Source organism: Carcharodon carcharias, chromosome 12 (genome assembly GCF_017639515.1).
Source record: "Carcharodon carcharias isolate sCarCar2 chromosome 12, sCarCar2.pri, whole genome shotgun sequence".
NCBI lineage: Eukaryota > Metazoa > Chordata > Chondrichthyes > Lamniformes > Lamnidae > Carcharodon > Carcharodon carcharias.
The window spans coordinates 22,667,678-22,691,597 of record NC_054478.1 but is presented as its reverse complement, the minus strand read 5'-3'; the positions used below and the strand labels follow the sequence as shown (position 1 = coordinate 22,691,597).

Genomic DNA, 23,920 nt, shown 5'->3' with positions numbered 1-23,920 from the left:
TAGATGTAATCAAAGCTAAATTTTGTATTTTTCTCTCTCTCTCTCTCTCTTTTAACGGCATAATCAAATCTTCCAGATCAAGCTTTCAATTGTGCCCAGGGTGATTTATGAACTGCTCTTTCATTGTGTTTTGTTCTAGGGTGCCCTCACTGTAAGAATACTATCCCACATTTCACAACAGCTGCTGACCATTTTAAGGAAGAACGAAAGGTAATTTTATGGTTTAAGGGACTGTTCCCGTCTCTTAAATTCAGTGTAAAACAATTCATCTTTAAGTCCGCATGAACTTGTGTACATTACCCCTGCCCCCTCCCATGCACCTTCCCACCTATGGCTCAATGGTTAAGGGCACCAAACATGGAACTTGACACAAATGAGCATCAAACGTGGGATCTTCCTCGGCTGCAAGGCTGATTTCAACTGAGGTGGCAATAAGGGCAACTGCAGTTGGTCTTTGCACCTCTTGGAGTGCAAGAGTGGAAACTGGACTCCTTTCCTGCTCCCAATAGTTACCCTTGCTGGAAAACATGTATCGTGTGAGGCCAGGACATTGAAACCTAGTCACTTCTCATTAGTTGCACAGAATCTTAACCTTGTAGGGATATGGGGGAAAAGGGGTTGGGGGGGTGGGGGCGGGTGGTGGGGGACTAATGGGATTGCTGTTTGAAAGCCAGAGCAGACTTGATGGACTGAATGGCCTCTGCCTGTACTGTACTATTCTTTAATTAATTGTGGATCATTGGATAACCAGGATTCTCTCTGGGCTGCCTGTATCCTGAGATATAGAATTACATGCAGTGTACACCACAGAAACTGCGCATGGCCAGTGTTTTAGCTCTGCTCTAGTCTGAACTCGCCCTCCTCCATCTCCGATAAGATGAGACAAACCTCATCCTGTTGGAATTGTGGCCAAAGGGACAAAGTCTTTGTTTTTAATCATCGTGTAATAATTCACGTTACTGCAGTGCTTGTAGTTGCAGTTTTTAGACATTTTGATGACTGCAAACTTGGGGGGAAATAACTTCGCTGTGAGGTTGGGAGTATTTGTGCCTGTGTGTGCCAGCAAGCCAAAAAACACAAACTGCCCTGGATAGTAAAGAAGCTCCCAGCTGGATCACAAGCTTGCATTCCTTTCCCTTCCATCTTATTTCCTTTTCCTCAGCCTCTCACCTTCTTGCTCCTTTCCTGCTTGGAGATTAGAATGTTCAAGCTTCAAAATGGTGCCCCCATCAGATGGCATAAAGGGAGCCATTGCCAACGACATCCCACAAAGTGAGCTCCTGATCCCAAGTACAGGGAGAGTTCAGATTCTGATTTGTACAGCTGCCCATAGGCAGTAAAGGAATCTCAAATGAACTCTACCACTTCTCACCCATCGCCCAGTAATCTGATAGATGCACCACCCAGTACTACATTTGCTAAGGGCACCAAGTGTCCTGATTTCCCTATGCTTGTTCTGTGTTTCACTATCCCCCTACTATAGCAAATGGGGAATGAATCTCTCCTAGTAATCCAGCACAGTTTGGAGGAAGTGCTACATTATGGTGGTGCCATTAGGTTTCATCCATTGCTCAGTGAATCAGTACTCTCGCCTTGCCCTCATGGGTTCAAGTCTCAAACCAGGGACTTGAGCACACCATACAGGCTTGCACATCCAGTTTAGTACTGAGGGAGTACTGCACTATCAGAGGTGCTGCCATTTGGATGAGATGTTCAACTGAGGCCCTACCTGCTCTCTCAGGTGGACATAAAAAACCCTATGGCCCTATTTCAAAAAGAATTGGGGAGATCTCTAAGCTGCCCTGGCCCAATATTTACCCCTCAACCAGTATCACTAGAACATGACCTGGTCATTATTATATTGCAGTTTCTGGGATCTTGCTATGTGCGAATTGACTGCTGTGTTTTCCTACAGTATAACAGTGACTACACTTCAAAAGTGCTTCATTGGCTGTAAAGTGCTTTGGGATGGTCTGAGGTTGTGAAAGATGCTATATAAATGCAAGTCTATCTTTCCAGCACCAAGTAAATACTAACAAGGGAGGACATTCAACCCATCTTAACCCATTCTTCCAAAAAGACTTCAGCTTCCCACCCCTTCTAAACATGGCATTCATTAAATCATTCTGTTTACATCGTTTATGGTTTTTATCTCTCCTCTGCCTGCCCTCTTACTGTTAACAGTAAGAAACGCTTTCGTTTTATGCAGCTATGCTTTATTCCTGTTCTCTTTCCACTTCTGATCACCCTTTCATGTGTTTGCATCTGCTCTTGTATTCACCCCAGTGAACTTTTTTTTTGCCTTTTTCCCCACATGAATTTGTGTTTATTCCTGTTGGGTATATTACTTCTCATTCACTTGTCATCTGGTTTAGTGTCATATTTGTCGATTCAGGTTTTGTACTTATCCAGTAGCATTGTTCACTTATGCCTTTAAAGTTTTCACTTGTCCCCCCCTTATTGTTGAAACACACCTTCCAGTGTGTTAAAGCCTCTTTCTTTGTATCTTTTGAAGTTAGTTTGAATCAATCATCTGACTGTTGGCCTCAAGTCATTCTCAATCTCAGGTCATGTTGAACTTCTGTGGTTGCTATCCCCCCCAGGAATGCTACAACTTCCATTCCCTATGTTTCATCTGGGTTGCTTAACATTACTAAGCCTAGATGTGAACTATCTCTCGTGGCTTCACTGATGCCTTCATTTGGTCGCGTATTATGTTTGCCAGCTTCAATTGCAAACCACTTAGACATTAGCAATGTATAGCTGTTTGGTTGATTTCCCTTCTGTTAAAATAATCTTCCTTTCAACTGCAATATTCAAGTGAGGTCCAGCCCACTTCTTCAGGTAGATGTTCAAAGCATATACGTAAACGCTTTTCTTTCTGGGGTGCCAGTTGTCTGGCGGGGCACGTTTGCAGAATGATGACCTGCTCTGTGCTGCACTTGAGGTGGCTGCTAAAAAGCAACTCCCCATCCATCTCACTTGCTTCCATGTCGGAAATCCATGAATCTTTGGGCTGCATAAGACTTCTCCCCCTCGCCTACGAAGCTGCTGGTGAGATCATAAACTCTGCTGGAAAAATTGGTGTAAATGTATGATGCACAGCAACACAGCTGGCGAGCTACATTACTGTGCACGGGGAGTAATGATTCCATTTTGTAATCCCATGTGACCCAATGACAGAGCGCAAAACAGAGGAACAGGAGTGGACCATTCAGCCTATGGTCCTATTCTGCCATTCAGTATGATTTTGGCTGGTTGGTATCTTAACTTCACCTTCATTCTGTAACCATTAATACCCTTGCCTAACAAAAAAACCTGATCTATCCCAGTTTTGAAATTTTCAATGCGCTCCTAAGCCTCAACAACCTTTCAGGGGAGAGAGCATCCCTGGTTTTCACTATCATTTGCATAAAGATATGCTTCCTGACTTCATCCCTGAACAGCTTAGCTCTAATTTTAAGGTTATGCCCCCTTGTTCTGGATTTCCCCTCTACCTCATCAGATCCTTTAATCATCTTAAACACCTTGATTGGATCACTCCTTAATTTTCCATACTCCAGGGAATATAAGCCTAGTCTATGCAACATGACCTCTTGATTTAACTCTTTTAGCTGATGCACTGCAATCACCTCCCTCCGTGACTTACAGAAATCCCAATTTTAAGAACCTAAATCCCGGGTTGCCTAAATGGAAAATGATGTGATGTGTCAGAGATGTGGTATTGACCTATGCTTCTGCACAGCCTGCTCTGCAGAGTACATATTGATCAGCAACTTGTGTTGATGGAATAAAACAATACCTATTCCTGCATGTCTTGCAAACAGTGCCAAAAATCAATAGGCTTTATGCTGCTTTGTTCACTTTCCCTATTTTCCCAAATGACTGTCGATAACAATTCCATTAGGCCCATTTCTCTTTGCCAATAAACCAGTTACATGAATAGGATCTTGCACTAATAAAGGATCCAGGTCATTTCAGGCTGGCTATAATGCACTGTCTGGCTCCCTTGATCTAAGGCAGAGAGTTACTGAGCATAAACACTTAGGTCAGAAGGTGGGACATCCCTGTGCTGAATTAGGTAATCTCAAACTAAACACAGTAAGGACAACTGTCCTCTGTGCTCCTCGATCTTGCAGTCAGAGTCTTGATATCTCAGTGCGCTTGCACCCACCCTCTCTGCGCAATTGAACCTAACTATATCCAACCTTGTGTCATGTTTGATCGTCAACTAAGCTTCAAACCCCATACTCAATGCAGCCAATCCACCCTGCACCCTCCTCTCCCTTTACAGTATCGTGTCTCCACCCCTTTTTCATCCCATCTCACGAGAACCACGAAATGAGGGCAAGAGTGGCCCACTGAGCCTGCTCTGCCATTGAATATGATCATGGCTGATCTTGGGCTTTGACTCCACTTGCCCGCCCATTCCTCGAAAGCTTTGTTTCCCCAAGACACCAAAAATCTGTCTGTCCCAGCCTTAAATGCATTGAACAATAGAGCATCCACAGCCCTATGTGGCAGAAAATTTCAAAGATTCACAATCTCCTTGCTAATGCCTTCATCTCCTCTAGGCCAAGCTGCTCCAATACTTGCATCGCCATTCTCCCAAACTTCTCCTTGAGCAAGTTCCAGCTCATTATTCCATTGCCCTTATCCTTCTCTGTAAATGCAAGTTGCTATCACTTCCATTGAGTCATCGTGTCATGTGAATTCTAGTTTCTTTCTCAATATTCACTGTGCGCACAGCAGTATCCAAAATTGTGGATCACTCTAAGGGCTCCGTCTACTCATCTCTGCTGCCTCAGTTTCTACATCCCAACTTTTATCCTCTTCCATATGCTGTGTATTTTTAGTAAGGCAATCAGCCGTGGCTCAGTGGATAGTGCTCTGAGCCAGAAGTTTGTTGGCTCAAGTCCCAGTTCAGCGATTGAGAGCACAAAAACCTGGGTTGACATCCCAGTGCAGTAGTGATGGAGTACTGTACTGTCCATGATGCTATCTTTTGGCTGAGACATTAAAGCAAGGTCCTGTATGCCCTTCTGGTGGATAACAAAGGTCCCATGCACTTGAAGAGCAGGGGAGTCATTCCGGTTTTTATCCCTCAGCCAACATCTCTTATTTGGTCATTATCACATTGTTGGTTGTGGTAGTTTGCTATGTACAAGTTGGCTGATGTGTTTCCTAAATTACAACAGTGACTGCACTTCAAAAAGTACTTCAGTGGCTTTAAAGCATTTTGGGATATACTGGCAGAATGAATGGAGCTACATAAATGCACGTTTTTATGTTTTCCTCCAAACTAACATTATGCACCCTGGAATTCTCTTGTCCCAGCTTCCTGAGCCTCATTCATCACACTTTCAATCAGCTTGAATTCACCCTCCTTCCCCTTAGTTAGTGCTTACTCCATGTGCATCCCATGGAGCATAGTGGGATGTTTGAGCCAGGGGGAGGGAACCTTCCCAGGGCTTCTGCCCTGGTTTCCGTTGGAACTTGTGAGCTCACTGGCATCTGGTAGGGACAGGATCAAATCAGCCACATATTCCCTGTGATCAAACCGCTTGGTTCACGCCTGGAGAATGGCTGAGGTAACAGAAAGGGCCTTTCGTGTGTGGAGTTGTGACCCTCCCCAGCAAGAATCCAGTGCTTTCAGAAGGGGAGGAGAAAAACATTTGGCAGCATAATAAAAGGAAGAATAAATCGCAAAAACTCATCTGTCTCATGTAAATTTGTAAACTTAGTCTGGCGCAATTCACCTATTTGCAGTCACTTTGCTGCTCGGTCTGTCTTCTCTGCACCCCTGCTGTTACCCAAAACAAGCGAATTGCCCCAGTCTACTAATCATTTTGTTAGCTGCATTACGTTGAAGTTTAACATTCATAACAGATGCAAACTAAGTCACAAGGCACTTCATGCAGGAACTTTTTTTCAAATTAATCATACCGTCCAGATTCCATGCCGAAATGTTAGTTGGGCACTTAACAATTTACTGTGCAATCAAGTGTCATCCTTGCGTGGATTTAAGATCATGATGGCAGAATGATTAGAGTAATTACAAAGCTTGCTGGAATTTTCACGATTGGTAGGTCAGAGGGTGAATTTCTTCTCTTGCTGAGTTTTTGTCTCATGCCCTTTATTAGCATGTACAGAATGATACACACTTGCACGTGCATGCTGTTGATGCAAATATTAACAACTTGCATTCCATAACATTGCTTTTTATCTCTCTCAGTGAGTCTCCTCCCTACTTTTTTGGCCTCCACAACATGTCCTGTGGAGGAAGGGGGAGAAATGTAAAACAAAAAGTAAACCACCCGTTCATTTTAGCTTCTGTTTCTTAACTATATGCCATCACTTTCCTTCTGGTACCTGTGCCGGATGAAAGTGCTATGTTAGCGCTAAGAAAGAGATGACTGAGGGGATCGACATGGTAGATGTAGAGAAAATGTTTCCACTTGTGGGGCAGTCCAAACATATAATCCTGTATCCCGGATAGTAGGATGGGCAGAGGTTAATATGTCGTAGAACATCTGGGCCGAATGGCCTGTTCTTGTGCTGTAGATTCTGTGTTAAAAGGGAAAAATAGATCTAGTTCAATGCAAGTCCATTCATTTGAGCGCCTGAATATGAAGGTTGCAGGTTCAGTTTTGTCCACGCTGAGGCCATTGAACATAGTTGGAGCAGTGGGAATGGCTTCCTTCTTTGGGCTAGTAAGGTGGGTTGAATCAGCCGAGGTTCCTATTCTTGGGAATCGGATGAGGATGAGAATCCGGGTTGACTCTGGACCGAGGGGCATCTTTCTGTGCTGTAAAGCTCTATGACTGAAGACTTCCCTGTTCTCCCTATGGTCTAGTAGTCTGTTGCTGCTCGCTATTGATACTTTTGCACAAACAACAGCATCTGGCACCTTTGGGTCCAGCTCGGAAGTGGTGCTTTTAGTAAGGGAGCAAAAGAAATTCAACACCATCATGAAGTATTTTAAGGGGCTTCATCAGAGGTGGCTGTTTTTCCTTGTCTTCACTGCTGTTACTTGTCCTTTTCCTCCAATCTTCCGGAAGAAATTATTCGTGCAAGAGTATGGTACTACTTAGTCCTTTTGGTAACTTGCACCAATGTCATGTGTGGCCTTAGTCATTGTTTACCAATGAAGCCATGTTTTTATGATGGTCGGCACGCTTCCAGCAAGAGTAATTAGATAATGATCAGGAATGGTAATTCCTTACTATTTCTTTTACTTCCTCTCCCTCTTTAGCCCAGGGACTCTGAACGTACTGTATTTCTCCCACCAGTGCCCTACCGGAGATCAACTAACTCCACACACGGCAGGGACCTAACCTGTGTTGTTCCTACTCGCCATAGCTCAGTCCCACGCCAGATTGTTCGATTGCCCGCTGAATTATGGCGGGAAATTGCTTTCCTGTGTTTGGCTGTTTAAACTTTGCTGTGAATATTCACGGTTTTCAAAAATGCTCTCGGTTTGCAACTGTGTTTTCAAAGGAACATAGGAACAAGACTAGGCTCTTTGGCCCTTCAGTGAGATCCTAGTTGATTTGTGAACTAACTTGGTATATCCAACTTCACCCTTACATCCCTTAATAGCTTTGGTTGTAAAAATCTATCAATCTCCGGATTTAAAACTAACAACTGATCTAGCGCAATTACTGTTTGCAGAAGAGAGTTCCAAACTACTACCATCCTCTGCGTGTATGAGTGTTTTCTAACTGAAAGGCCTGGTTCTAATTTTTAGGCTATATCCTGGACTTCCCAACTAATAGAAATGGCCTCTTTCTACTCAACCTATCAGTTCCTTATAAATATCTTAAGAACTTGGATCAAATTGCCCCTTGACATTCCAAATTTTTGGGAATACAGCCCAAGTTTGTTTAATGGACAATATTGCTGACCTTGCTAGCAATGCTCACATCCCATTAATGAATTTGAAAAAAACTGGTAATTTAACTCTTGGAGTACAGGTATCATTATGGTAAATCTCACTCCCTACCCCCCTGCCCCTCCCCAACTGCCCCAGACCAAAATTGTGGTACCCAGAACTAAAGACCATACTCGAGGTTTGGTCTAACCAGGGCTTTATATAGCTTATTTTCTCTTTATTCTTTCATGGGACGTGGACATCATTAGCAAGGCCAGCATTTGTTTCCCATCACCAATTGCCCTTGGCCATTTCAGAGGCCAATTAAAAGTCAGCCATGTTGCTGTGGGTCTGGAGTCACATATAGTCACAGAATGGGTCAGGACAGCAGATTTATTCAGTGCCGCAAAACATCCTGTTTTCATGACAAGTGGGCTCTCATTCACTATCATCACAGTGGCTGCCATCTTTATAAGGCAACCGCCGGCAAAATGCCCATTGCCACCAGCGCGCCATTGCTGCCCGGGAAACATGGCCAGCAAAGGAAAAAAGACTGCAGTCCCCCCGCTTCAACAACGGGTCCCTTGAGCGACTGCTGGATGCCGCGGAGGCTGCCGGGATGTGTTCTACCCCCGCTCTGGCCGCGGGATGGGCAAGAAAGTCACCGACCCAGCTTTGGGAGGCGGTGGTCAGCGCAAACGCCCTGCAGAGGAGACAGCTACCTAGTGCCGCAAAAGGATGAATGATGATCTCCGTTCTGCCAGTCAAAGTCACTCTTTTCATCACTCGTAACTTTCACACTCTCAAACCCATCACACATCCACAGGGCCCTCACTCACTGCCAGTGCAAGGGACAACATCCTTCAGTCTTTCTCACACACGGTCATTGTGCTCATCCTGTCCATGGGACCACTCACCATCCACACAGGCCAGGCATACTTATCATCTGGCCCGGGAGGCATCCTGATACGCTCTCCCCATCTCTATCCATGCAGGACAAACTGGCTCACAACAGGAGGGAAAGGTCGCAGACCGGTGGAGGGATGCTGGAGATCAAAGTTCTGACAGAATTCGAAAACGGAGCCATCCATCTGGCTGGCAATGATTGGGACCGGTCCTGTGCTGACGGTGAGGTCAGCACTACTCTACCAACTGCAACATCCATCAGACTTTAATGCTGTGAGTGATGTGTCCTCTTTCACAGGCCACTGCCATGCATTAATTATCTCCCCTTGCTTTCGCAGGCACATCTGCCAAACAGTCAACAGAGTCCATGACCCAGGGCCCCCAAAGTAACCTCTGAAGAGGAATCTGAAGGCACCTTCCCTGAAGTCCCGTCACAGCGCTCGCCCACACCCTCCACCAGCGCAGGAATGCACATCTCAGTGGGACCTAGCTTTAGAGTAGCCTCAGGATCACGAGCTGGTGAGCACATCGCACTTTCTGATCCACAGCAGGTGGAAGCAGGGACTTCCCAGGTCCCCGGCGCTTAGAGAATTGCTGAAGGCTAGAATGTTGCTGAGTCCAAGTCAGATGACGAGCCTCTGGATTCGTTCATGTCACAATTGCTGGAGCTGCAAAGGCAAACTCAGGAAAAACAAAAAAGGATGTCCGCTGCGCTCCTCAGATTGCAAGGCACAATGGAGGAGTCTGTCCATCTTCAGGCCGAGGTGATAGCGCCGGCATCGCAATGCACCAAGGCCAGCACTGGCAGGAAAGCAGTTGCCTTGGAGACCTTGGTTCAGGACGTTAGTCCTGCACTGCTGCACTGGCTTAACTGCAGTTCTGATGCCATAGTTGGCCTCCAACAGCGTGTACGCGAGAGGGGTGCTGGGCAGCTCGATCTCACTCCAGCTACCCCTTCCGCTCACGGAGTCAGCAGGGCCCTTCAGGTACCCATAGGGAGGACGATCAGCAGGTGCACACTTGGGCCATCCACCCAGGTTATTCTGGGAGTGACCGGCCCATCCGAATCCCATCTTCCTGTGAACTCTGCAGCTCCAGCTTCATAGGCTGAGGAGGGTGCCACTGATACACAGCAGGACCCCGAGAGCAGGCCAGGGCTCTCCAAGCCTCGGCCCTCCAGAGGACGCCCGCCCAAGTCATCACAGACATGGTGCCACAGTCAGCAGGCTGCCTCTGCCTCTGCTGTGGATGTCCGGGGAGCACCAAGACAGGCAGGGTTAGGAAAGTTAGGTAAAAGTAGTTGCACAAGTTGATCGCTTGTACGTACTGTTCACTATTGTCAATAAACTCCTAAGAATGTCACCCTGCCTGTGACTCTTTGTTCTAATGAGCAGTGCTCTTGTCACTCAGATGTGAAACTTTTCTGCACAAGATAAAAGGCAGGTGTCTCAGTCCAGAGCCTCTTCCCTGTGCTCTGTGTAGCCTTCAGTCCACAGTGATGGTCCAGCCTCACGCACTCTTGACACATTACTGATGCCTGCACCTCGGCAGTGCTTGTCATTACTGCCAGAATGTAGCGGGCAGGCGCCAGAAAGTTCTCTCATTCTGTCTGTATGCTCTCAGCACCTTTAAGGTGGGGTTGGCCCCCATCACACCAGCATCTGCGACCAGTGATGCTGTGCACCAGCTCCTGAAGGGCTGAGGTGCTGAAGGCAGACGCAGCATCAGATACGCCTAAAGCTTCATGGCTGCATCTCTGAGATGTCCCTGATCATGGAGCACAAGTGAGCTGTCCTCAGCCAAACATGCGTCAGACATTCTCAGAGGCTATGTGAAAATCTATGGAGTGTCCTCACTGCATGTTGCCATCATCCTCCTGCAGTCGAGCAACTATTAGGGCCTCCACTGCGTCTCCATGACAGGAGCATTATCGCAGAGGGTATTGGCGCTGCTTTAAGCCAGACTGAAGTCAAATGTTCACAGCTGCGATATGAGGATCTATGGGGACATCTCACTGCATGTCGTCATCATCCTCCACAAATCTGGCAGCAATGAGGGCCTCCCAAGCGCGCCTGCCTTATCTGGCCAGTGGGAGAGCCTCATCCCTGTCATCGTCACGATAATGCGTGACACCCTTTGCGGACCATATTGCAGGGCTCCACTAGACTGGTCCAGGCACCGGAACCGCATCTTCAGCATCCCGATGGTCTGCTCCATCAAGTTGTGAGCTGCTGCATTATAGCCTCGCGCTGCTGCAGTCTGAGGCCACCACATGGGTGTCGTCAGCCATGGCCTCTGTGGGTAGCTCTTGTCCCCAAGGAGCCAACCGTGCAGCCTCTGTGGACCCTGGAAGACTGCAGGGATCTGTGAACGACTCAGGATGTAGACATCGTGCACACTCCCTGGAAACCGTGCGCACACCTGCAGGATGCGTTTCTGGTGGTCGCATACCAGCCAGTTCAGTGAGTGGAAGCCCTTGCAGTTGATGAAGTCCACTGAGTGGAGCGACGGAAACCTGAGCACCTCATGAGTGCAGTCAATCGCACCCTGCACCTGTGGGAATCCCAAGATCAAGGCGAATCCAATGGCCCTTGCATCCTGGCTCTCCCGGTCCCGGGCGAAACACACAAAGTTGTGTGCCATGGAGAAGATGGCATCTATGACCTCATGGATGCATTTGTGGGTGGCGGATTGTGAAATCCCACAGAGGTCACCTGGATCCCTGAAAGGAGCCACTAGCATAGAAATTGAGTCCCACGGTCACTTTCACAGCCAGTGGCCTTGGGTTCCCTCCATGTCCTCTTGGCGCCAGTCCTGCAGTAAGTGGCAGATGTGAGTCACCAGGTCCCTAGACATGTGCAGTCGTCGACGATACTGGTTCCTAGTCATCTGCAGGAATGGCAGGCGGCGTCTATAGACTCTGGATGTCGCTCGGTGCCAACCAGCCATGGCTCACTGTCGCTCCTGGGCAGCGTATGCCGGAGCCTCTGCTGCTCCTTCTTCAAGAGATTGCTGCTCCTGCCTTTGCGCGGTCAGGTGCCTCAGTCACTCTCTCCTCAGTCTTCAACGGTCTCTGTAGGCCATCAGGCGCACAGCTAGGTCACCAGGATCCAGGATCCAGGATCCTGACGTGGTCCTCCTGCAGCATGAAAGAGAGAGAGACATGGTTATCATGGCTGTACTTAGCACTTTTCCTGACCCCGTGTGATTGCCCCTTAACACTTCCCAGAGAGCGATGGTCACCCCTTGGATGGCCAGAGATGAGTGCACTGCATGACTGCCCTGTCAGCCCGCGACATGGGGGAAACCGGTCCAAACCGGGATGCTGAGATTGCAAGGGACTGCAGCAGTGACTGCTACATGGCCAGCGTTGGCGAGGAGGTTGTACAACATGTGCAGTCCAACTGCTGCATGATCCAATAAAGTGGCGGCAGACTCGAAATCTTTGGCAGGGTGGGGGTTAAGGTATAGAGCACTTGGTGGCCCTTTTGTGCCTCTGTGTTGCTTGTGTGGGTGGGCAGGCTAGGAGCCCAACCTAATCATATCACTGTGGCTGCGCCTGATCTGTCCCAATTGCAGAGGCATGGCCAGTTTATACAGGTGTTCCTAATGCGTGGCCACTTCCCTCGCTTGCCCTGCCCCCCACCTCAATTGCCTGCGCGCGGAATTCAGCACCAGGGCAGCACTTGACCACCCCCACCCCACCTCAGCAGTCACCTCTGAGGCTGGCCAGTACTTGCCTCCGGACAGCCCACCTCCCCCTCTCACACACACGCACACACACCCCCACCCCCCCCGCGCCCTCACAGCAATTGCCTCCGAGGCTGACCACTTGCCCCCAGTCACCCCCCTCAGCAGTCACCTCCGGGGCCAGACATCAGCTGCCCCCCGGCACCACTGAGGCCTGTAAACAGCGGGCGAGCTGTGGAGAGAACGATGCTGCTCATTCACCTCAGTTCCCCCAAAGTGAAGGTGCCACATGCAGTCGCCTGCGTGCTGTTGTGAAACACGTCGGCGTGCTTTCCCGTCAGTGTGGACGGACGATACGGCGGGGTTCTGAGAGCCTGGTGGGATGGCCTTTTAGTTATAAGCTAATGTATTACAATTAGCTCCCTGCCGACAGATGGCGGGAAAAGCAGCCTGCCGTTGGCGGGCCGAGTGGACGATCGCCACCTGCCTTCACGCCATATTTTCCGCCCACACCACCTGTCATGCCCGCCACCAGCGGGCATGGAAAATCCCGCCCTTTATTACACTAGACAAAAAGGTTGGAAAGATTTCAATACAGATGCCAGAAAATGATTCATTCTCACGGTATTCCTTTTATCCCAGCAACCCTTACAGACACAAACCCCTGTGAAGACTTACCGCTGTCTCAGCACCAAGGTTCCTTACTTGGGTTAGCTCAGTTTGAAGCAGCTTTCTCCCAGTAGCCTGCTGACCATTCACTAGATGCCTTCCTTCCACTGGTATCTCTCCCTGAGACATCCTGAAACAGCAATCTAAATTCACTATTACTTCAACTTCAGAGCAAACATGTGAGCTCCCCAGACTCAGTTCCCCAGCAGGCTTGCAGGATTTCTTATTAGAGAGATTAGACCTTCTGCCTGCACTCTCTGATATACACACGTTAACTGCCCACCTGTGTTTCCCTGTCTCTGTGTGTGTCCGTGGATCCCCGTCTCTAGGCAACAGCGCAGTTTTTTCTACATTGTTTTTTTTTTAACTTCCCTCTACGACTAACCCCTTGGTAACCCATCTATTCACTTCAAGAGTCGTAAAACCTCATTAAAAAAAGCATGGATGCAAACAGGGCCCCAGACTTCCTAGCTCACAAAAACCTCTCAATGAAACCAAAACCAGGTTTCACCTTTCCTAACACCCAAATACAAAATATAAATTAAACTTAAAGCTGTACATTGTTCCCAACATAGCATAGATGCATTTAAGGGGAAACTTGCTAAGCAAATGAGGGAGAAGGGATTTGAGGGTAATGTTGCTAGTTAGATGAGGAAAGATGGGTAGAAGCTTGAGTGGAGCCTGAGTTGGTTGGGCCTAATTGCCTCTTTCTCTTCTGTGTATTCTATGTAAGTATCAAGCTGGGGGGTGGGGGGATTACCAACTCACAGAGGGCATTGAACAGTGACCCCCAAAAAGCTTGACCAATAAGATAAATGGCCTTTAATTCAACAATGCATTACATGATCCTGTCTCTGGTTTTGTTCAATCCTAAGCATGCTGTCCGTTTTATCTCATATGCTGGTTAACTTGTTTTAATTTTATGCCTTGCAGATTGCCTACGCTGCAGTCGATTGCACTAAAGGACAGAATCACGAGTTATGCAAACAGGAAGGTGTGGAGGGATACCCCATGATCAGCTATTACAATTATGGCAAATTTGTGGAGAGATACAGTGGGGAAAGAGCGGTGAGTGCAACTTGAGGCTGAATTTTCCTTCTTACTTTTAGGGGGAGCCTCCCTGGGGGAGTCGGGTCCTGGAGATTGGGTGTCAGGTGGCTCCAAGCTAACATGCCTAACGATTGGCATCCAAATTTAAATCAGCCCTCTGTAGAAGTTTCAACAGCCCTGATTTCTGAATTATGCTGGTTCACTGTGTTTCAAGGCATTATCGTTAATTGACCGGGTAGCCTTGTAAAACCGGGAGGGGTAACCCAGTCATGGGGGCAACAGTTCTTTCCTTTTGGCTCCAGATCTGTATAAGCCAGTGTGCTAATAGGTGTCAGCTGTGGCTCAGTGGGTAACACACTGTTCTGAGTCAGAAGGATGTGGGCTTAAGCCCCACTTCAAGCACTTGAGCTCAAAGTGTAGGCTGATAATGCAGTGCTGTGCTGAGGGAGCGCTGCACTGTTGGAGGTCCCGCTTCTCGAATTAGTCATTAAATTGATGCCCTGTCTGCCATCAAAGTGGATGTAAAAGATCCCACGGTACTATTCAGAAGAAAGAAGAGGAATTCTCTGAAAGTTCACAGAACTGAGAGGTTAACTCTGTTTCATTCTCCACAGACATGCTGAGCATTTCCAGCATTTTCTGTTTTTGTTTTGAATTCTCCCTGGTGCCCTGACCAATATTTATTTCTCAGCCAACATCACCACAACAACATTATCTAGTCATTCACCTCTACTGTTCGTGGGAAATTGATGTGCAGAAATTGACTGCCTCGTTTTCTACTCTTCAAAAGTACTTCATTGGCTGTACAGCACTTTGGGACATTCTGAGGTTGTATAAGTCTTTCTAATAAATGAGCAGTCCCAGTGTGAGAACCAACAGGGAACCTTCAAGTGGTTCTGGTTAGCTGCATCGTTTCAGCTCAGAAGATCCTTCCCATCTCCAGTTGTGTGCAATTAAGGCCAAGCTGCGTTGGGTATCAAGGGTGCATCTCTGGGGGAGGGGGAAAGAGAGCACAGGCCAGTCTGTATCTACCTGTGGAGCACTCTCAGTAGCTTGGCTCAGAGATTTTAAATATGGCACTCAGCGGTCACAGGACACAGCCATTCAGCTAAACAAAAGAAAAATTCCTAATGAGGAGCAAATACTGCACAAAACAGCAATTTTCAATACACTGAACTGCCAGTGTCAAGAGACAAGCGGCCTATAGTCACCCAAGATTGAGTAGTTCAGTCTACTCACAAGCATTTTTTCAAATAACTTTAGTCATTCCGAGACACAGGTTTTTATTAGAACCATAGAAAAGTTGCAGCACAGAAAGAGGCCATTCAGCCCGCTGTGTCTGTGCTGGCTGGAAAATAAAAAATAAAAAACAGCTGCCCATTTTAACCCCACCTTCCGGCACCCAGTCCATATCCTTACAGGTTACAGCACTTTGGGTGCAGATCCAGGTACCTTTTTAAATGCCTTGAAGGTTTCTGCCTCCACCGCCAAACCAGGCAGTGAATTCCAAACACCCAACACCCTCTGGGCGAAGAAACTTTTCCTCCTGTCCGCCCTATAATTATTTGGCCTACCCCTCGCACCCTTTTTAAATAATGGTAAAACGTTCGCAGACCTCCAATCGTCTGGTACTTCACCAGTAGCTAGCGAGGATTGGAAAATGATCCTCAGACCATCTGCTATTGCCCCCCGGCTTCCTTTAACAGCCTGAGATACACTCCATCCGGCCCTTCACGGATGCCTGTCTCTCCAATACTTCCTCTTTCATTATGCTTATTTTATTTAACATTTCACACTCCTCCTCTTTAATGGGAATATCTACACCATCCCTCTCCTTACTGAAGACGGACACAAAGTACTCATTGAGAACCCTGCCCACGTCTTCAGCATCAGCACACAAGTTACCATGTACATCTCTGATAGGCCCTACCCTTTACTTGGTTATTTCTTTGCTCTTACTGTAGTGGTAAAACATCTTTGGCCTTTCTTTGATTTTACCTGCCAATATTTTTTCATATCCTCTCTTTGCTTTCCTAATCACCTTACTTACTTCACCCCTTTCTATACTCCTCTAGGTATTACAGTATTAGGATTTTTGTGACTGTCATAAGCTTTCTTCTTCTGATTTATCTTACCATGTATGGTTCCAGATAACAAGGGTCTCTAGATTTGGCAGTGCCACCCTTTTTCTTTGTGGGGACATGTCTACACTGTGCCTGTAGAATCTCGCTTTTGAATGCCTCCCACTGGTCTGTCACTGATTTCCCTTCAAGCAACTGTAACCAGTCCACTTTCATAAATCACCTCTCAGCTTCATAAAATTTGTCTTTCCCCAAATTTAGAACTCTTACTCCTGTTCTACCTTTATCCTTTTCCATAATTATACTAAACCTAACTATGTTATGGTCACTATCTCCAAAACGGTCACCCACTGCTACTTCAACCACTTGCCCAGCTTCATTTCCTAAGACTAAATCTAGAATCTTGTTGGGCTTGTTACGTGCTGGCTAAAAAAGTTCTCTTGAATGCAGTTCAAGACTTTTGTGCCCCCTGTGCCCTTCATACCCTTCGTATACCAATTGATATTAGGGTAGTTGAAGTCCTCAGCTATTACTGCCCTATTGTTTTTGCACTCAGAAATTTGCCGTTCGAACTCCCCTCCACTATTTGGGGGTCTATAGCACTCTATCTCTAGTGTGGCTGCCCCCTTTTTATTCCTGAGCTCAACCCGTATAGCCTCATTTGATGATTTATTTTGTACATAACCCCTCCTCACAGCTGTAATTGATTCTTTAGACAATAATGCTACAACCCCACCTTTTTAGCCCCCTTTCTGTGCTACCTGAAAACCCTATATCCAGGATATCAAGCTGTCGTTTTTGCTCCTCTTTAAGCCAAGTTTCCGTTACAGCAATGATATCATGCTGTCATGTGTCTCTGTGCCCTTAGCTTATCGGCTTTATTTGCTAAATTCCTTGCACTTAAACAAATACCTTTTACCCTTGCTACATGTCTGTGCTGTAAGCTTTTTAACCCTTGCTTCTCTGTCTTTCAGAGTCACTAGCTAATTTTCTGTATAAAATATTTTATTTTTAATAATATGAGGCATTTATGTATGCTGCCTTTTCTCACCAAAATGGCAAAATGTTCCAAAGTGCTTCACAGAATGAATTATTTTTGGAAATACAAAGAATGAATTGGTTCTCGTATTGAAAAGCTTAGGGAAAATGTTTAAAAGAAAAATTAGACTTTGTGAATGTCATTCCCTCTCTGTGAAAAGCTGCCTCTTCCTTACACATTGTCTATGTTGCTCTCTGATCTAGAGTGCTTGGAACTTTATGATAAGTTTTTGTGTGTGTTTAACTTCGTTGATATCCCACTTTCTTCTGTTGAGTGCAGGCTCCCCTAATAACTCAGCAATTATTGAGTTGCTAAGCTACACAGAGTGAGAACATCCTAAGTTCAATTCAAATAACATATTGCATTTACATAGCGCCTTTAATGTGGTGAAATGTCCCAAGCTGCTTTTTCTTTCCTTTTATTCTTTCTTGGGATGTGGGCATCACTGGCAAGGCCAGCATTTGTTGCCCATCCCTAATTGCCCTTGAACTGAGTGGCTTGCTGGGCCATTTCAGAGGGCAGTTAAGAATCAACCACATGGCTCTAGGTCTGGAGTCACGCATGGGCCAGACCAGGTAAGGACAGCAGATTTCCTTCCCTAAAGGACATTAGTGAACCAGAAGGTCTTTACGGCAATCAATGATAGTTTCATAAAGTAAAAGCAAAATACTGTGGCTGCTGGAATGTGAAACAAAAACAAAAATTGCTGGAAAAACTCAGCAGGTCTGACAGCATCTGTGGAGAGGACAGAATTAACATTTCGAGTCCAGATGACTCTTCTTCAGAACTAAAGAGAAGTAGAAATGTGGTGAAATATAAGGCGGGGGTGGGATAGATGAAGCTGGATAGAAGGCCAGTGATAAGCGGAGGCAAAGGAGAGATTGCGAAAGATGTCACAAACAAAAGGTCGAAGGGGTGTTGATGATGGTGATGCTGGCTGAAGGAGATGCTAATGGTGACATTAAGAGTAGAAAGCAGGATGAGCAAGTGACACATGGCCCTAGTGGGGGTGGGGTGGAGGGAGGGGATGGTGTGGGAGAAAAGATCGAAATAAGCTAATAGGTGGGGATAAAACAATGAATGGAAATAAATTTTTAAAATAATAATAAAAATAGGCAGGAAAAAATGTATATATAAAAATTTTAAAATGAATATTTGAAAAAAGGGGATCAAAAAGATGTGAGGATGGAGGACAGAGTTCATCATCTGAAGCTGTTGAACTCAGTGTTGAGTCTGGAAGGCTGTAAAGTGCCTAATCGGAAGATGAGGTGCTGTTCCTCCAGTTTGCGTTGAGCTTCACTGGAACATTGCAGCAGGCCAAGGATGGACATGTGGGCATGAGAGCAGGAGCATGGTGGTGTGTTGAAGTGGCAAGCGACAGGAAGGTCTAGTCATGCTTGCGGACAGACCGAAGGTGTTCCACAAAGCGGTCACTCAGTCTGAGTTAGTTTCATGGTCACCGTTACTGAGACCAGCTTTATATTTCAGATTAATTAAAATTCTACCAGCTAGCATGGCAGGATTTGAACCCATGTCTCTGGATTACTTGTCCAGTGACATTACCACTATGCCACAATCTCCCCATCATGCTTCAGAGGAGTGTTCTTTGGCTGGGTATTAATTATTATAAAGAGCAATTAAGAGATATATACAAAGAATTAGGTTTTAGGGAGTGTGTTAAAGAGAGCAGGGTGAGTGGGGGGGTGGAGATTTAGGGAAGGAACTCCAGAGCTTGGAGTGTGGATAGCTAAAGGCATGACTGCTTATGAGAAGGCAAAAGAGATCAGGGGTGCACAAGACCAGAATTGGAGAAATGTAGAGATCACTCAGACTTGTAGGCTTGGAACCAGAATCGGAAATGGGTAAAAAAAAAATTGAACACAAGGATGAGCATTTTAAATTCAGTTTATGCCTGTAAGCACAGGGTGATTTGGATGGGCTTAACTTTCTAGAGGGCAGCAGGTGGACAGGCGAGCATTAGAGTGGTTGAGTCTAGAGATAACCAAAGCATGGATGAATGCTTTAGCAGCAGGTGGACTGAGGCAAGAGTGGAGGGGCGCAGTATTATAGAGGTGGCCTTTGATGGAGAGGATTCAGGGTCAGAAGCTCGGCTCAGGGTCAAATAATTACTATCCGTGTTGAACCTTGTAATCTCAGTTAGGATAGTGCTATGGACACAATTGGCCTATGGGCTAAAAAGGGGAAAATCAGCCAGGGTTCTCACTCCTGTTCACTGTCCATTGGCCTTTCCTGGAAGTGTACCTGCAAGAAGCTTGGTAGTAACAGAGATCAGGCTTGCGTGTGATAGCCACATTTACCCCACACCACATGTCATATAGCCTGCTCTAGTGAAAGTAATGGCCACTTGGGCAAATAGAATCATCAAACATTATGGCAGGGAATTGGGCCATTCAGCTCACTGCACCTTTGCCTGTACTCTGAAAAAGCTCCCCACCATCACATTCTCCCCAACCTTTTGTTCAAATATAAATTCACATTTTTAGAAAAAAGGTTATTATGGATTCTGCTTCCACCATTGCTTTTAGTACAGCATTCCATCTCCTTGCAACCCCTCATATTTAGAACAATTCTCTCCTTCCTGGGGATGATCTTAATTTATATCCTCTGGTTCCTGGCCAATGAAACAGATTTTTCTTATTTAACTCATTAAAATTTATCGTAATTTTGAACACCTGTATCAAATCTCCTAACCTTCCTCTGCTTTGCTGAGAAAAGCTTCAATTTAGCTAAAAACTCCTCATAAATAAATCCTTATTTGTGAAATACATGTGTATCTCTTCTGTACCTTCCCTCTACCTTGAGATAAGTAGAGAGTAATTAATATCACTGGTCATTGAATATATTCAGCGCTGAGATAGACATTTTTAATCTGCAAGGGAGTTGAGGGTTATTGGGGGCACGTGGGAAAGTGGAGCTAGAGGCCACATTCAGATCAACCATGGTCTTACTGAATGGAGCAGATGTGAGGGGCCAAATGGCCTACTCCTGTTTCTGTTTCTTATGAAGCTGTCATTCAGCACAGAGTCAGTGGAGGGGGGAGTGGAGCTGAGAAAGTTAATGACGAGAAAATTTGGAGCAAATCCTTGCGTAGAATCATTGCACAGTGAGGAGTATGCATGCTGGCGTGATTATTAGAAGAGAATGTTTTGGAGAGTGTTCCAACAACTTGAAACACAGCTTTTTTGATTACTTTTAAAGAAAACAGAAGACTCCATGATGCAATGGATTAAATATTCTGGGCACCAATCCAGACTATTCTGCTGGCTGTAAGGTTCACATGTGCAATATGCTTGGGCAGTCTCTATCCAGTTCCTAGCCAACAGAACCACAGAATAGTTTCGCCTCTAATTCAGCATCAATTAATCTCACTTAACCATCTTGATTGGAGCAGCCATGGAGTGAGAAATAACATGAGAAATGGACGAAGATGCAGGTGAAGTCTCCCAAGGCTGTGCCTGAGACAAGCTGCTGAGGCAGATGAGACAGAGCTTTACTTTGCCACTAACCACGGTGCACCTTGTCTGAGCACTTTGATGGTGGCGCAGGGTGCCTGAAATTGAGTGCGATTCATTCCTCACCAGTAACATCATTCACCTCGACAAACACAACTTTCATACAAAGACAAGGAAGGTATGCTTCAGGTAGCTGAGCTTAACGTTGCATCTCTGCGATCTGGGTAGAATCTCGCCAAGCTTTCGAGATGTAAGCACTCTCTTTAGCAGACCTCTGGGGCCATCAAGGGAATTTGTTTGAACCTTTCCAACAGAGTTTGCAACCCTGCTGCCGCACACAGACACTACCCTTAACTCGTTTGGATGAGAAAGATTTCACTGACAGATGAAAAGCTTAACTGGGTTAAAAAAAATATTGATTGGTTTTCTGTGTGTATTTTTTATTTGTTTTCTTAGGAAGCTGCTTTCATTAACTACATCAGAGGAATGAGAGGGCAAGATCACGAGAAGATTCCGAAGAGGAAAGAGGAGTTGTAACATTGCATACCTCGAGCTTGCCACTGCACTGTGAAAGGGCCCTATTTCCATCACTACTGTACTGAAACATCACACTTTCTTAGACTGAGAGCTTTGTTTTTTTTAAATGAAGAGTGCCCAATTATAAAAAAAAAAATGTTGTAACAGTGGACCACTCTCAGTTCTTTTTTTTAAAAGGACTGCACACTATTATAAGAAGAATACAACTAGAGTTTCAGTGCCACCTTCCTCACTGTTGTGTCCAAGTACAATGCTTGTAACTAGTGATCGACTGGGTACAAACATGTCCTGGTGCCGGTATTGTCCGTGCCCCTACTGATTGCAATATTCCAGTTTTAGATCACTTTTTATCAAGAGAAAAAAAAGTAGGGGTTCAATAAATGCAGGATAAAGCCATTCCTTCAAACAGTTTGGAAGACGAAGTGTAATTATGTGCCGAACATAGAGCGAGGCTTAAAGCGTCTGCCTTATTAACATCGCCAGACTAGACCAACCTTGTACTGGACCTATTCCACTCGAGAAACATTGGAACTGGACTTCATCCGTCGAACTCTAGCTCATGGTCTATGCAAATATTTTGTAGTTGCAGATTTTCTATATTAAGGTCCATAAATTCGGCTGAGGTGGCCTAATGTTGACAGGTTTTTCTTTTGGGGCTGGGATGGGGGATTTGGGGGGTGGGGTTAACGTCTGGGCAGGGTTGGAAGCGGTTAAAAGTTTTAATCGAGTTGCTCAGGGATGGCGCAAGGAAGTTCCAAAAAAAAACAGCAAGTCAAATATAATTATTTTTGAACTCTGTGATTATTTAGGGTGCTTCAGAATACTTGCAGCTAAATTAAGCAGGTAGAAAATCAGAGAAAATGGAAGTGATCATGGGTATAATTTTTGCCTTTGCATATTGGTCCAGTAATGACTGATTATTTTTGGATTGCATGTTGAATATGAATATGGAAGATGATCTTATCAAAGAAATCTAATAAAAGGTTCCTGTGTTTTGCTTGCACGAGTTTTATATATCCGCTGCTCTCCAAGGTCACATGATTATATGCGAGGAGGGATTACGGTCCCTTGTCTAAAAATATAAGGAACTCTCAACACAGGTTTATTGTGTGTTACTTTCAACACAAGGATTAAGTGGATTAAACTATCGAGGACATCAGCGGGGGTCCTTCTAAAGTTTCTGACTTTGTCATCTCTGTCCCCTCTTGGTGTGCACTGTGGGAGCACCCACTCCCCAATCAAATCAATCACTGCTGCCTTCAGCTTTTGTGCAGATGTTAATTTTGTCCAATTTTATTCACTGGTATAGAATGATGCAGCATAGAAGCCAGCCACTCATTTTTGAGGGAGAAAAAAAAACAAGGAAGTTATGCTGTAACTTTACAAAGCTCTGGGTTAGGCCACAACTAAAGCCTTGCACCCAGTTCAGGTCACCACACCTAGGAAGGATAGTAGGGTCCTTGCGAAGGTGCAGAGGAGATTTACCAGGATGATTCCAGGGATGTGGGGGTTTTAGTTACAAGGTTAGGTTGGAGATGCTGGGGTTGTTCTCCTTGAAGCAAAGGAGATTGGGGGGAGATTTGATAAAGGTGTACAAGATTATGACAGATTTATATTGGGTAAACAAAAGTAAAGCTGTTCCTATTAGCTGATGGTGTATGGATTAAGAGACACAGATTTAAGGTTTTGGGCAAGAGATGCAGGGGAATGAGAGAACATTTTAGCACAGTGGGTGATAATGAAATGGAACTTGCTGCTCACGAGAGTGGTGGAAGCAGAGGTGATCAGTGATTTCAAAAGGAAATTGAATGGACATTTGAGAGAAATACACATGCCTGGCTTGAGGTATAGAATGGGGGGATGGGAGTGATTGGATTGCTCTCAGAAAGCCAGATGGACTTGGGCTGAATGGTGACCATCTCTGCCTTAATGACATTATGACTCTGCTTACGATATTTTAAGTTCTACCTTAATCCCACGTGCATGTTCCAAACTTTATTTTGCTTTCTGCAAAATAACAAGAATGAATGTCAGAACCAGCTTGTTGCTCCCTGGTTTGCTGTTGGTGAGAATTTTTTAACGTGAATAGCTGTTCTGACATGACGATTGCTGGATGACGGAGATCTCCTATATTGCTGGTGTGGAATGAAACTAACGTTGGGAAAGGTGAAATCCGCTTCACAGAGCTCACTAGATCTTTTGTAGGCAGCTTTCTTCGGTTCACTTGCTGCTGACCGCAGCAATCTGGGCCAAAATAATTTTCAAGTTAGATTACTTGGTACAAAATCAGGCTCCCAATGTCGAAGCTTTATTGACGTGAGTGGGTGGAGCGGATAAGATTGGCGCCAGGATTTCTCAGCTGGGATTTTCTGGCAGGAGCATGGTTAATATCTGAACTGTTTTCAGGGAGTAAAATACATATTGCATTATTATTTTGAGCAGGCTAAATTTAATTCTTCAAATTGGGGTCGTGGGAGCTATTGCTTCAGAGCTGAAGGCCAACAGCTGTCTGCATCTCCTTCGAAATCATGCCCTGTTTACAAATGCACTTTGAATTGAACTTGTTTAAAATTGGTCTGCATATAATTTTTGTCTTGCTAAT

At 45.6% G+C, this 23,920-nt stretch overlaps 1 protein-coding gene across 2 annotated transcripts in view; it reads left to right on the top strand.

Annotated features, from left to right (window-relative positions):
* The window catches only part of pdia5 (protein disulfide isomerase family A, member 5), a 115,574-nt gene extending 93,265 nt beyond the window's left edge, over positions 1-22,309 (top strand). For both annotated transcript variants that reach the window (XM_041201636.1, XM_041201637.1), the window contains 3 exons: positions 140-210; positions 14,072-14,206; positions 21,238-22,309. In XM_041201636.1, the coding sequence (XP_041057570.1) occupies positions 140-210; positions 14,072-14,206; positions 21,238-21,318 (287 nt within the window). In that variant the 3' untranslated portion in view covers positions 21,319-22,309. The remainder of the gene's footprint in view (positions 1-139; positions 211-14,071; positions 14,207-21,237) is intronic.
* Positions 22,310-23,920: the final 1,611 nt, after the last annotated feature.